This window comes from Ictidomys tridecemlineatus, chromosome 12 (genome assembly GCF_052094955.1).
Source record: "Ictidomys tridecemlineatus isolate mIctTri1 chromosome 12, mIctTri1.hap1, whole genome shotgun sequence".
NCBI classification, from domain to species: Eukaryota; Metazoa; Chordata; class Mammalia; order Rodentia; family Sciuridae; genus Ictidomys; species Ictidomys tridecemlineatus.
In genome coordinates this window covers 13790852-13805278 of record NC_135488.1, presented here as the reverse complement: position 1 = coordinate 13805278, position 14427 = coordinate 13790852, and the positions used below count along the sequence as shown (strand labels likewise).

Below are 14427 nucleotides of genomic sequence, written 5' to 3'. Positions count from 1 at the left end.
ATGATTCTCCTACAGCCAGAGCTGAAAGCTATGGGGTCGTTTTAAGGAGTTGCCTCACGTGACCTGCAAATTTTACAAACAGAAAAGAAGTGCACTACTGAATTGTGATGAAAGTATAAGATGAATCGAAACAAACCTGAATTTTTTAATCAGAGAAATTTTTACATCCATAGAAAACAAAATTCCTTGATTTTTGCCCAGTACAATTTGACACTATTAAGAAGAGGAAATAGCTCTTCACTTCTCAATTGAATATCTACAAACCTGTGACAGTTGTTCCTAGATCCCATTACAATGGGTCCCCTATACACGCCACATTTATAAATTCATTTGTATATCTTCATCTTTATGCATAACTGAAGTATCAACTGCTTATATCAACATGTTTCCTTTTTCTGCATCTGTTTTTAATTTTTTAAGCTAGATTTAAGCTTAATATTTCTTGATTTTATAAGAGCTACATTATTATTGTTATGAAATGAAAGTTTCTCTTGATTTTAGGGAGATGCCCTCTCCCCACAATTCCAAAATCAGACTGACAGAGAGAGAACACATTTGTAGCTTTAGGTTTCAAGGAGAGAAAATAGAAGCACCTAATAGAAACTGATACAGATACCCCAGGGCCCTTGATGTGTTGTACATAGGCCACCCTGTTGAACAGGACATCAAGCCAATTGCTCCTGGACCTTCCTGGGTTCCATCTTATGGTTTGGATGTGAGATGTCCCCCAAAAGCTCACATGTAAGACAATGCAAGAAGGTTTGGAGGAGAAATGATTGGATCATATCCTTAACCTAGCGAGCAAATCCCTGATGGGATTAACTGAGTGGTAGCTGGAGGTGCGTGGGGTGTGGCTGGAGGAGGTGGGCACTGGGGGCGTGGCTATGGATCTGGTGAGCAAGTCTCTTTCTGCCTCTGATCATCATGTGAGCAGCTTCCCTCTGCCACCTCTTCTGCCATGATGTCCAGCCTCACCTTGAGCCCCAAGGGATGGAGCCAGTCTTCTATGGATGAGACCTCTGAAACTGAGTCCCTAAACAAACCTTTCCTGCTTCACAGTCGTTCTGATCGGGTCCTTTAGTCACAGCAGTGAAAAAGCTGACTAAAACATGTCTCCTTTCACCCCCTGCTCTCTGGCGAGCTTGGGGTTCCCTTGGTGACTCCTTTCCCTCCATCCCCGCATCGCAGCAGGGGTTCACTGCATGGAAGATCTGGTCACAGGCCCCCAGGAAGGACCTAAGTGGAGGAGGAAGGATGAGGGAAAGGATGTCTGTGTGTTAAATCAAAGTGAAGTTTATGCTGATCACCCTGAGCCGATGGTGCCAGTGTGACAATGAATCAAGGGCGCCACGTTCTGCCTTGTGAGTGTGTGGAACTATTGTATCAACCCAAATAATAATAATATAACCACAAAAGTCCAGGGATAAGCTGGCTCTTCCTGCTACATAGGCTTTCTTGTTTTTTCTAGTTTACTGCCCCTACTGCCCCTCTTCCAGTTGTGAGGAAGAGGCTTAATCAAATTAGTTGTAACATGACAAAAAAAAATGTGCCAACTTCCTCTCCTCCTGCACACGCCTTTTCTTTCTCTTTCTCCACAAAGGTTAGCAAACACTGGCCCTGGTGCCATCTCCTTCTTGGCTGTCTGTGGATGCATGCCTCCAGTCAGTTGGCTTCAGGTCTCAGTGTCTGGGAAACTTGAAGCTGACCAATGAGAGGGTCCTTTGGTGTTTTGAGCCATACTGAAGCACGGGTACTTCAGATCTTTGAGAGCATAAATCTGCAGTTAGGAAACAGACCTCCAGCCAGGTTGGTGGCGGGCCCTGCTTCATCTCCCATTTCCTGTAACAATGACAGGAGTGGTCCCACTCCACAGTGGAAAGGCAGGTGACAGAGTGAGGTGGGATGGCTTCCATCAATGCACATGTGATGATGCGTGTCCAGCTGCTGTGTGGTGCACTGCTGGTTGGTTACTGGGTAAAATCTAGACACCCAATTCTATTTCAATTGCAGATAACTAATGCAGCATGTTTTAGTCTAAGCACAGTATGTTTACACTAAAATTTATGCCTTGTTTACCTGAGATTCCAATTCCCCGGCATCCTCTGCTGCTGTGTGGGGCCTGGCAGCTCACTTCCTAAGCCCTGCACATGCCCTGGGTCTGGGCCGGAGCTGGGAGGCCTGGCTGGGTTAAGTCCCTCCCTGCAGGCTGCTTATCTGCTCCCATCTGCTGGCCCTCAGTGAGAATCTCCAACACTCTCTTGTCTTCAATCAAAGAGGATGGAAACTGCATTAGTCTCCTTTTTATTATTATAATTAAATACCTGAGTCAGTTTACTTTACAAAGAAAAAGGTTTCATTGAACTCACAATTAGAAGGCTGGAAGTTCAAATGGCACATTGCAGGTTCCTGCCAGGGCCCATGGCTATGTCACACCATGGCAGGAATGCCCGAGCATCTCTGTGTCCATGTGGCCTTTTCCTGCCCTCACTAAGCCACCAGGAGTCAATCATGGGGGCTCCGCCCTAATGCCTAATCTCACCTACTCATTTCCCAAATGTCTACCTCTGAACACCACTTGCCGCTGAAGTTTCTAGTTTCTTAATTTCATTAACATAAGATTTGGGGGGATAAAACCCCTGCATGATTTTGGGGGGTGGGGGTGCATATTCAAGCGATGGCAGGACCTGATGTCTTTTGGAGCCTGCTGGCCTGGGGAGAGGAGCCCCCTTGGTGCTCAGCGCTGGGCAAGGCCTGCTGGGTGAGGGGAGGTCAGCTCTGCAGGGAGCCCTGCAGCACTTCCCTGCCAGCCTCCTCAAGCTGCTGCACCTCTCCCTCCATCAGATTGCCTGTGTAGCAGGTGCCTCTGCAGACCTGGAGGTTTGGGCAGTCACTGCCAGGTCACAGCCCCACCTGGGTGACAGGGAAGCCAGCTAGGACTCCTGTTTCCTGCCTTTGGCGTGGGTGTCTGTGCTTGGGTCAGCTTCTCAAGCTCCCTTCATGGGGCCTTTGATAATCAGGGACTGCTCCTCACTGCTGAGCCCTGGCTGTGCCCTGCCAGCCTCCTGCCCTACTGCCTTGGCAGCAGACACTGCCACGTGGGTCTCACTGGGCATGCGTGCTACACCAACCATGAGGCCATCTGTATTCTACCAACGAGCAGTCACCTTCCTCGAGCTTGTCTTTCTGGCACACCTCCTCAAGATGGATGACACATTTCCCACCCCTGGTCCTTTTCTTGGCCTCCAGGACCTGACATGTGCACCTCTCAGCTCAGCACCACCTGCTGTGCACGTTATGTAGCCTCCCGGGAGCCCCGCCACCTCAGCAGCCGATTCCACTCCTTCATGGTCCCCCCAGACTGCTCATCCCTTGGCTCTCTGAATCCTTCCAGGCCACGGATCCTGAGAGGGGCCTCATGGAGGAGACAGAAGTGAAGTCACTGAGGGACAGGAGTGGCCGGGCTGTCCTGGTCGACATCCCAGCCCTGGCACTCACAGCCGCGTGGGCAACCACTGAAATTCTCTGGATGTGAAGTCGTTCATTAGAAATGGAGTGAAGATATCAGTACCTACTTCTGGGTGTTGGGGGGCTTCAGAGTCAACACACGAACGTGCTTAGGACAGGGCCTGGCACAGCCTCAGATATTCCAGGCAATGCAGAGCAGAGCCTCTGGGACTCTACACTTGAGGCCTCAACCTTGATCCCTTCATTTGCTAATCGTGCAACGATGGGAAAGTGACTAACATTCTGTGTCTCATTTCCCCGTCTCTAAAATGGGAAGAATAACACCAGGTTATTAGAAAGATGAAATTTGATATTTGGAGTTGATATTTGGACATGCTCAGAATAGGGTACACCATGCTCAGTAAATATGAATTGTTCTTATGGCCATTGGCCCCAAGACTTCTCCAACTTTCTATCATTTCTACATTCTGGTGATTTTACCTCCCTCTTCTGTCATGTCACTGGGACACGTCCTAGCTCAACTCCCCTAACCCCATCCTCCTGAAACAAAATCTGAATTTTCACTGGGACCCTCCTTTATCCCCACCCCCGCAGCATCTTCTGCCCTTAGTGAAACTCAATCTCCTTCCCACAGCCTCGGAGCCTCTTCCCCCTGCCTGGCACCTGCCATTCCCCCACCTCTCTCCTCTGCTGATTTCCACCACAGGCTCTGTGCTGGGTTCTTGAGCTGATATTTTTCCTGCCTGTGCCCTTGCTGGGGGACCGTCCCCCGCCCCCAGCACTCACCTCACACCCTTGCTCCACCTGGTAACTCAGCCATCCTCTGAGACACAGCTCAGGGGGTCACTGCTCCGAAGCCAGCTTCCCTCCTAGGGGAAGGCCCAGATAAGCCCCATGGGTCAGCAACCTGGGCCCCTCTTACTGTCCCACTACTACTCTTGGTTTGAGGTGGAGACCTCTGGTCCTCAATTTGGCATGTTCACATCTAGTAGGGCCTAGCTCTCTGCACACATTGTTTCAAGAAAAGCAGTGAGACGACCTTGCAGTGACATCACACTTGGCCACCGCGCTGGTTGGAGTTTTGCACGTTGACTATTCTTTCCTGTTGTAAAGGAGTCTGGAAGTAGCTGGCCAGGAAATTTGCTACAGAAATGAAATTCCTAGTTTAGAAAATGATTAACAACTTTTTAAAACATTGATTTTTGTAGTGCATCAGTCCAAAAGATTATTTTAGGTCTGCATTTTATTTATTCCTGGCCACATGCGCAGCTTAGGCAGTCCAGGCTGGGTTCCAGGCCAGGAGGGCCACAGCGCCATCTGTACCTCTGAGATTCAGCTGGATTTAGTCATCCCCTAGGCATTCTTCCTACCCAATACCTGTAAGGATAACATTAAGATAGTAGCTGACACATATTCAAGTGTTTGCCACGTAATAGGCCCTGGGCTACCATTTTATATGTAGTAACTCATTAATGTCTCAAGGCAACTCAACGGGCAGAGATTTCTCTCTATTTCATTGTTTTGTGTTTTTTTTGGGGGGGAGGAAGTTTACTGGGGATTAGGGGTGTTTAACCACTGAGCCATATCCCCAGTCTTTTTTATTTTGAATTTTTAGAATTCTTGGGGCATACTGAGGATTATACTCAGGGACACTTGGCCACTGGGCCACATCCCCAGCTTTTTTTAAAATCTTATTTAGAGACAGGGTCTCACTGAGTTGCTTAGCACCTGCCTTTTTGCTGGGGCTGGTTTTGAACTCATGATTCTCCTGCCTCAGCCTCTCAAGCCACTGGGATTATAGACATGTGCTACCTTGCCTGGCTCTCTGTTTTCAATTGATGTTTTTACAGTACCTAGATAGATGTGTGCCTTGCACAAAGTGAGGACTCATTGGCATTTGTTAAATTGATGAACAGGTGGAATGACACTCCTCAGTCTGCAGAAACCTCACCTGTGCTCTGTCCTCATAGGTAAATAGAATCAGGGTAGCTGAGCACCTTAGACACCCTTCATCCCCCTGTGCTGCCAGGACCACACTGCACTGTTAAGAATGCAATTCCCATACATCACTGCCAAGAAATCGTATCTGATCTTTTTATGCAAAATAACTTGTAAATTAAATCCAACCCTCTCATTGACTTTGTGGCTTCTGAGTGACTGTCTGCCTTCTTCCTGTACCCTTGTGTGGTGGGGGATCTGCACTTATTTTCTCTTCACCTGTTGTTTGAGTGGATGTTGATGAGGACCACAACCAAGTTAAGATGGCGCCTGGCATTTTGCCAGAGGGAGTAGTTTATGAAGTAATGCCAGCGAGCCATTAAGTGTGGAGATTCCTTAATGACTGATTGCTGTATCTAGTTTATGTTAATTAAGTTAAACTGTGTATAATTATTAAGATGATGAGGATTCCTTATTGGTTGACTGCTGTATCTAGTTTATGTTAATTAAGTTAAGATATGTGTAATTAGTTGGGTATATATGCTTCTATGTCCCATAATAAAGCGGCTCCCGCTACTACTGTATCAACCTTCACAAGTTGCTCGTCACCCCCTGGTTATTTTGCCTAGCCAGACTGCGGCAGATGTAACTTCTAAACAGGTACTTGGCATGTCTAAAGATCTCACCTATTCAATAGATGGGCTTACTAAAGAGGAGTAAACTTGCCACAGGGATCCTTATTTCCTAATTTACCTTCTGGACCAGTCTGAGCCTCCTATTGCAGATTTCTTTAGACACTCCTCCTGGACCCTGACACCCCTCTGTCTGGCAGAGGGCTTCTGTAGCAGGACATTTTCCTGGCAGATTAAGTCAAGTTACAGCCCAAGGCAAGAGTAGTGATAGCATAGCATAGATTAAACTGCATGAACTTGATTGAGGCCACTGACAGGCATGTTGTTTCGAATGAAAAGATCATGTTATTTATTTTATTTATTTATATGTGGTGCTGAGAATCCAACCCAGTGCCTCACACAGCTAGGCAAGTGCTCTACCACTGAGCTATAGCCCTACCCCCAAAGAGCACGTTATTTAGGACAAGAGAGCACACTGGGTTAAAATCCTCTCTCTGCCCTAATACATGTTAAGTATATAACCTAGGTTGTATTTAGGCTTTTCCCTTATATGTAAAATGGTGTTGTGATTTCCTATTTCATAGGACTGTTGTAAGGACCAAACTAAATGACAATGCATAAGCCCTTTTTCAGTTGCTTAATGCATTAAATGTTTTTTTATTTATTTACTCATTTATTTCATACATGACATTAGTGGAATGCATTACATTCATAATTATCCATTCACAGCACAATTTTTCATAACTGTATATAAAGTATGTTCACGACAAATTATGCCATTATACATGAGCTCTCTTATTGATTTTTTTTTGCATCACAATTCTTAATGCACCTTTATACCACAACTTATGATATCTCTATTTGTATATAAGGTATGTTGACACCAAATTCACATCTTCATACATGTATTTTGTATAATGATGACCGTCTCCTTCCACCATCCATGCTATTCCCCTTCTTTCTCCCTTTCCCCCCCACTTTTCATCCAAGTGCTGGTTAACAGAATCCAACCCTCTTGTTGACTTCATGACTTGAGAGAGATTCTGTCTATCTTCATCATGCACCCGAAAATGCATCTTGTCAGCTTGCTCTAGTTTGATTTCTGTGTTCTGTGGTTGGAGCACAGAAGCCTTTACTTTTTGCTGTAGGACTTGGCTCCATGTAGTATCTTTTGCTGTGTAGGTTTCATTTGGAGAAACAGGATGTTCAGACCCTAGAAAATTTTGGATGGATGAAGGTCAATACTTTGAGCCCAAATTGACTTCTGTCTTTAAGGAAATAAAAAGGCAAGCCACAGATGGGAGAAAATGTTTGCAATACATACATCCACCAATGGATTGCTAGCCAGAACATACAAAGAGGATAGTCCATTAAAAATAGAATGAGCCGGGTGCAGTGGCACATGCCTGTCTCCCAGTGGCTCCAGAGGCTGAGACAGGAGGATTGCGAGTTCAAAGCCAACCTCAGCAAAAGCAAGGCCCTAAACAACTCAGTGAGACCCTGTCTGTACATACAAAATAGGGATGGGGATGGGGCTCAGTGGTAGAGTGCCCCTGAGTTCAATCCCTGGTTAAAAAAAAAAAAAAAGAAAAGAAAAAGGATGAGCAAGCCAATAGGAATTAAGCAGACAGGAAAGGAAGATAAATGAATGATCAGGCGCAGACACAGGAGAAGTTGGTCATGATCATTAATCATCAGGGAAATGCAACTTCAAAACCAAGGCAATACAATTTTGTACTGCTAGAAGGACTAACACTAAAAAGACGCAAAGCCAACCATTGTCAGGGATGGGAGCAATTGGGATTCTCATGAGCTGCAGGTGGGAAGGAAAAATCACACAGCTGATATGAACAATGGTGTGGCAGTTTCTTCAAAAGTTAAAATGCAGCTGCCATATGACCTGCCTATTTCACTTCTACATGTTTACTCCAGAGAAATGGCAGGAAGCTGAGGCAGGAGGATCCCAAGTTCAAAGCCAGCCTCAGCCACTTAGCAAGGCCCTAAGCAACTTCGCCCTCTACACACAAAGTGTCACAAGTTGTTCATGATTCTCATGTTTTAATTCTGCTTCTGCTGGGAGTTCTGAAATGGACCGTGTGCTAGCCAGAATGATGGCCCCAAAGATGTCCACATCCAAAGCCCTACGACCTGTGAATATGGCACCTCACAGGGCAAGACAGACCTGGAGATACAATTGAATTGGGGACCTTGATGGGTTATAGAGGTGGGTCCCGTGTAGTCACAGGGCTCCTTGTACATGAGAGGAGGCTAAGAAGGAGTGACAAGGCTTCTGGGGGTTCCTCACCTCATCTCCTCACCTAGTGGGAATGAGGCAGCATGGGAGGGCAGGTGGGCGTAGTTACCTCAAAGATAGAAGGAGGAGGAAAGTCACAGAAGGTGGCCACCCGGAGCTAAGGTAGGTAACGAAGGGATTCTGCCCAGAGCTTTCAGAAGGAAGGCAGCCCTTAAAATAAGTGCCAGGGAGTGGGACAGCTTGGTCACGTGCGGTTCCATTCCTAGCTTTTTGAGGAACCTCCTTACAGCTCTCCAAAGCGGTTGTACCAATGTGTGCACTGTGTGGCGGGCAGGAGAGAATGACCTGGAGTGCGACCATGTGCTCCTAGACTCAAAGAAGAAGAGAAGCAGCATCAAGCTGGGACAGGGGCCCCTGTGCGAAAGGAGGCCTGTGACTGGCCTGGCGGCAAAGCAGCTGGGCAGGGCGTGAAGGAGACATTTTCCAAGGGAGAATGGTGTGTGGGAGACTCCTGGCTGCAGCTTTGCTGTGGTACATGGGTACCTCTGAAGGGCATGGGAAGCCTTGGGTGGTGACCCTGGGGTTCTGATGTCCCTGGATGCGCTCTTTCCCATGGCTGGCGGTACCAGGACGTCCATCACACCTCTCTGCTCTATCTGGCAGGTACGCGGGGGCCCTTCTGGATGAAGACATTTTCCAAGGGAAGGAGCTGGTCAGCAGCCGCGCGCTGCAGGCGCTGATGGCGGGGCTGAAGGCCTACAGCACCTGGGAGAACGTCGGCTGCCTGCAGGACTGCCGCGAGAGCACGGGAGGCATGGTGAGCGCGTGCAGTCCCGGGGCCCCAGGAGTGCGCGTGCGCAGGGCAGCCCTGGGCTGGGCAGAGTTGGCTCTGAGCCCCCTGGAATTCTGACTCTGGGTACTTACCTGCACGTGTCCCCCTCGTGCGATGCTGCCAGGACCGATGCAAACCCATCCGCAAAGTGCTTGGCCCGCGTGCCTGGCCCATGAAGCCCGCGCTACATGCCAATCAATTTGGTGGTGGTCAACAGGCCACGGAGCGTTCAGACAACCAAAGCCGGGCTCCTGCCTTTCAGTCCCTTGCTGAGAAATAGGAAATGACCCCCAAGGGTTTCTTGCCCTAGAAGGAGGCAGAAGACAGAGAATTTTGACACTGCCCCGTGTGTCCCCAGCCCCAGGCTTCAGACTGGATCGTGCAATGAGGGGTGAGAAAGCCCAGCGTGAGTCTCTGGGAACGGACAGGGCTCCAAGAACAGGTGGGATCGGTGCCTTGTTTTTCGAAATTCTGAACAGAGGTACTTGTAGGGTCCAGGGCCCACCAGGTGGAGCCCAGAGCTGGTGGGAAAGTGGACCCAAAGTGACTCTTTGTGCACTGGACTGCAGGCTTGGGGTTGGGGACCTGTGACTGGAGGCCAGCAGGACTGCAGGCATCAGCTCGGCAGGACTGGGGCTCCGCCCAGATGGCAAGCCCCTATCAGTCACCCCGGGGTGACATCCCTTCGTCTGAACCTGGCTGGATGCAGAAGCCCCTCCCAGAGGGGGAGGGACGCAGGGAGGTCCCTGCTGGGCTTTCCTCTGAGCTGGGTGCTGAGCATGGTTGAACATGGCCTAGACACAAGCTCCAGGTGTCAAAAGAGGAGGAGAGTTTTAGCCTCAGTAGAGGAGAGGCCAAGGGCAGCTGTGGAACATGAAGGGGAAGGAAGGGTTTCTGGAAAGCTCCACACCCTGCTCAGTGCATCAGAGTTGGGCCCACGAGGGGCAGAGCTCTGTGGGAGCCCGAGGGCTTCTCTCTGGGGACAGTGGTGTTGGCTCATCTGAATGGCGGCAGGGCCGTTTCTCAGAACATGGCCAAGTGAAGATGCACCCCTGCCTTGTTCCCGTGGGATGTCCCATGGGAGTTCATGTGGCAAAGAAGGAGGATGTAGAATAAAGTGGCCCTTGGCACTGAGGTGCAGCTGGCCCCTCAGTGGGCTGCCAGACCTCCCTTAGTGACGGGTGTCCACCTGCAGTCTGGGAGCCGGCCGTCCCTTCAAACGTAGGCTGGCAGCAGATGGGGACAGAACCCAGGGGTTCTGGGGTAGAATGAGCTTATGTTGGCAGGAGGGAGGTGAGAGCTGAAGTGACCCCCCAGGCAGGGGCAGTCCTCATGGGGAGGGTCAGGACACTGGGGGGCAGTGAACAGGTCCCTCAACAGGGTCTGACTGGTGCCTCCTGTAATCTTCTGGTTGTCTAGTCCTGCTCCCTGGGTCCTCCTGTCTGCTATGGAATGTGGTTTGTCCCCACCCAAACTCATGGGGCTTGATTCCCCGTTGTAATGGTGTTGAGGCGATGGGGACAATAAGAGGCATTAGAGGTCATGAGGGATCTACCCTCGTGTGCATAGATTCATGGTTTTTGTTTTGTTTTGTTTTTAGTTGTAGTTGGATACAACACCTTTATTTCACTTATTGATTTTTACGTGGTGCTGAGGATCGAACCCAGGGCCTTGAACGTGCCAGGTGAGGGCTCTACCGCTGAGCCCCAGCCCCAGGCCCAGATTCCTGGGTTTTAAGAGCCCTGTTAGTTCTCGGAGACTGGACATGCAGTCGGCTGTTGCCTCACTGTAACCAACATGCCTGACATGAACAGTTTACAGGAGGGAGAGTTTATTTTGGCTCCTGGTTTGAGAGGTTCATGGTCAGCCAGCTCCACAGCTCTGGGCTGGAGGGGAGGCAGGACACCATGGCAGAAGGGTGTGGAGGAGGAAGGCAGCTCTGGACATGGCAACCAGGAGCCCCAGAGCTCTGCTCACCAGGGACAAAATGCAAACCTGAAAGGCACAGCCCCACAACTCCCTCCAGCTGCATCCTACCAACCTACAGTTACCCCCAGTTATCTGTATCAGTAGATTGGCCCACTGATGAGGTTTCCCCTCTCGTAATTTGATCAGTTCACCTCTGAACACTTTTGCATTGTCTCACACATGAGCTTTGGGGGGACATCTTATCTAAATCTAACACTGGAACAGGTCTTGCAGGACTGGATTGGTTACTGCAAGAGCATTTGTTATAAAGCAAATTTGGTTTCCTCAGCTCCCTGCAATACTTCCTCTCTTACCATGTGACACTTTTCCACCTGTGGTACTCAGTCATCTTGTGCACACTTATGCTATGGCATAAGTGTCATGTTGAACATAGACAGAAGGCCCTCACCAGAGGTGCAACAGATGAAGCCACTAGCTTTCAGATTTTCAACCTCCCAAACTGTGATCTAAATAAACCTCTTTTCCTTATAAAATTCCCAGCCTCTGTTATTTTATGATAGCAACAGAAAATGGTTCAAGAATTTGCTGCATCAACTCACAGTACTCAGAAAAATGCATTTGCCTATTTATTATAAAGGATTTGACAAAGGATACAGATGAGGAGGTACATAAAATGATGTCTGGATGGCTCCTGGACACAGAAGTTTCTGTCCCTGTGGCTTTGGGGGTGCACCAGCCTCCCACTATGTGGATGAGTTCCATGGCCTGGAAACTCTCTGAACCACAATTTTAGTGGTTCTTATGGAGGTCTGACAACATTGGCACGATTAATTATTCAAAATCTCCAGCCCTGTCCCCTTCCTAGAGGATGGGAGGGAGGGAAGAGAGTTCCAAGCTTCTAATCCTGGCTTGGACTTTCTAGTGACCAGACCCACCCCAAAGCTGTCCAGGAGCCCAGTAGAAGTTGCCTCCTTTGGACAAAAGATGCTTTTAATACTCAGGAATTCTCCAGGGGATTTAGGAGCTCTTAGGTCTTTCCAGGGTTACAGACGAAATATTAAAACCAAAGGTGCTCCTCAGCCCTGTCACTCAGGAAATCCCCAGGGACTTAGGAGTCGTGGCAGAAACAGGGGGAGAAGAACCAATGTGTATTTATTGTGCTAAATTAGGCGCTCTGTGCCAGGACCAGGGATGGGGACCAGATGTACCTTCTTTGTGACACACAGGCAGGGACACCTGCACACAGGAGGGGTGTGGCCCATCAAGGGACACCGGGACAGGCACAAGCTAAGCCCAGGAGAGGTACAGGGGAGGTCAGGGCTGAGGACCCTGGAGAGGGAACGGACAATGTCTGCACAGTCGCCTGTGACAGGTGCTCAGGGGACCTGGACCCAGGGCCACGGCAGCAGCTGATGGTGTCCATTGAGACAAAGCCAGCAGCAGCGGCCCGGCCCACGGCGGGTGCCAACCATCTCAGCTGTGCTCACCACGCCCTTTCCTAACGAGGAAACCGAGGCTGAATTGAGGGCAGCAATTCATCCTCCCTCATCCTTGGTCGCCCCAGCCTCGGGCTCACTGCAGTGGGGAGGCTTCAGCCCACTGAGGACTGAGTGGCAGATGGCCAGGTGCAGGGACGGAATGACGGAGTGAATGAATACCCAGGTAGCCAGTCCCCTCAGCCCTGGAACTCGGCATCCATCCACAGACCTGTTCATCTGCTCTTCTCTTATTTTATTATTATTATTATTCATCCTGAACATTGTGTGGCCAGGACTTCATTGTTACTTTTTAGAGAGAAAGAACACATGGTGGAGCATTGGCCCTTCATCTCCAGAGACAGGGTGCCCACCTTGACAGCTCTTGGCTGGGAACAATTTTTGTTTGTTTATTTATTTTATTGTTTCTTCTGAGTTATTCATGACAGTAGAATCCACTTTGATAAAATTATACAAGCATGGAATATATCTTATTCTAATTAGGACCCTATTGTTGGGATTGGGCATGGTGATGGGGTTCACTTAGGTATTTTCATATGTGTACATAGGAAAATTATTAGATATATTTATTCTTGAGCTGGGGATATAGCTGAGTTGGTAGGGTGCTTGCCTCACATGCACAAGGCCCTGGATTCGATCCCCAGAACCACAAAACAAACAAACAAACAAAAAAAGGAAACCCATTCAAATGTATTTATTCTACTGTCTTTTCTATTCCTACCCGTCTTCCCTTTCTTTCATTCCCCTTTGTCTAATCTGCTGAACTTCTCTTCTTCCTCCCCCTTATTGTGAATCAGCAACTGCATATCAGAGAGAACATTTGGCCTTTGGTTTGGGGAGACTGGCTTATTTCACTTAGCATGATACTCTCCAGTTCTAGCAAATGCCATGATTTCATTCTTCTTTATGGCTGAGTAATATTCCATTGTGTGTATATACCACTTTTTCTTTATCCATTCATCTGTTGAAAGGCATCTAAATTGGTTCTGTATCTCGGCTATTGTGAATTGAGCTGCTATGAACATTGAGGTGGCTGTGTCACTGTAGTGGGGACAAATTTTTATGTCCTGTGTCTAGTGTAGGAGCTGGGCTTGAGGAAGAGGAGAGGATGGGAAACTGTTGTACAATTTACCTCAATCTGAATGCATCTGACACCTACATTTTGCCTCTACTCTCACCATTCAGCCCTGTGCAGTCCTGCCTCTCCCACCTGCTGACTTTAATGTTTGTTGCTGCTGTCCAACGTGAACACCACAGGGAAGGGCAGCTTCTATCCTGAATAAAGCATATTTTAAAATCACAATTATTATATTATTTTTTATAAAAAGAATATACTAGGTGTGATGGTGCTCACCTGTAATCTCAATGACTCAGGAGGCTGAGGCAGGAGGACAACAAGTTTGAGGCCAGCATCAGAAATATAGTGAGTCTTTAAACAACTTAGAGAGACCCTGTCTTAAGATTAAAAAAAAAATAGGGCTGAGGACATGGTTCAGTGGTTAAGCACCCCAGGGTTCAGTCTCTGGTACCAAAAGCAAACAAACAAAAAACCCAAAATACCTATTATAGAATTTTTTTAAACATAGAAAAGCACAAGGAGGAGAGCAGAGATATCCCTCAGAGGCAACAGACTGTTCCTCACACCATGTTCTTTCCATGCACTGCACATGTGTGTTTTTAAATGTTTATAATCTCTCCTTTTCATCTCAGAGTTGATGAGGATGCTCCTTCAGGTGAAGTTTTAAGGACTGGTATCACTTATCACGTGGATGTACCATAATTCATTCAACCAGTCCCTCAGGTTATGCCCCAGTTTTATTGTTATGCTAAATGAAACCATAGAACATATTCTAGTACCTAACTTTTTGCTTGTTTTCATAC

At 48.1% G+C, this 14427-nt stretch overlaps 1 protein-coding gene across 2 annotated transcripts in view; it reads left to right on the top strand.

Moving 5' to 3' along the window:
* LOC144369054 (acyl-coenzyme A oxidase-like protein) overlaps nt 1–14427 on the top strand; it is a 250112-nt gene that overhangs the window by 168606 nt on the left and 67079 nt on the right. For both annotated transcript variants that reach the window (XM_078028126.1, XM_078028127.1), the window contains exon 12: nt 8953–9106. In XM_078028126.1, the coding sequence (XP_077884252.1) occupies nt 8953–9106 (154 nt within the window). The remainder of the gene's footprint in view (nt 1–8952; nt 9107–14427) is intronic.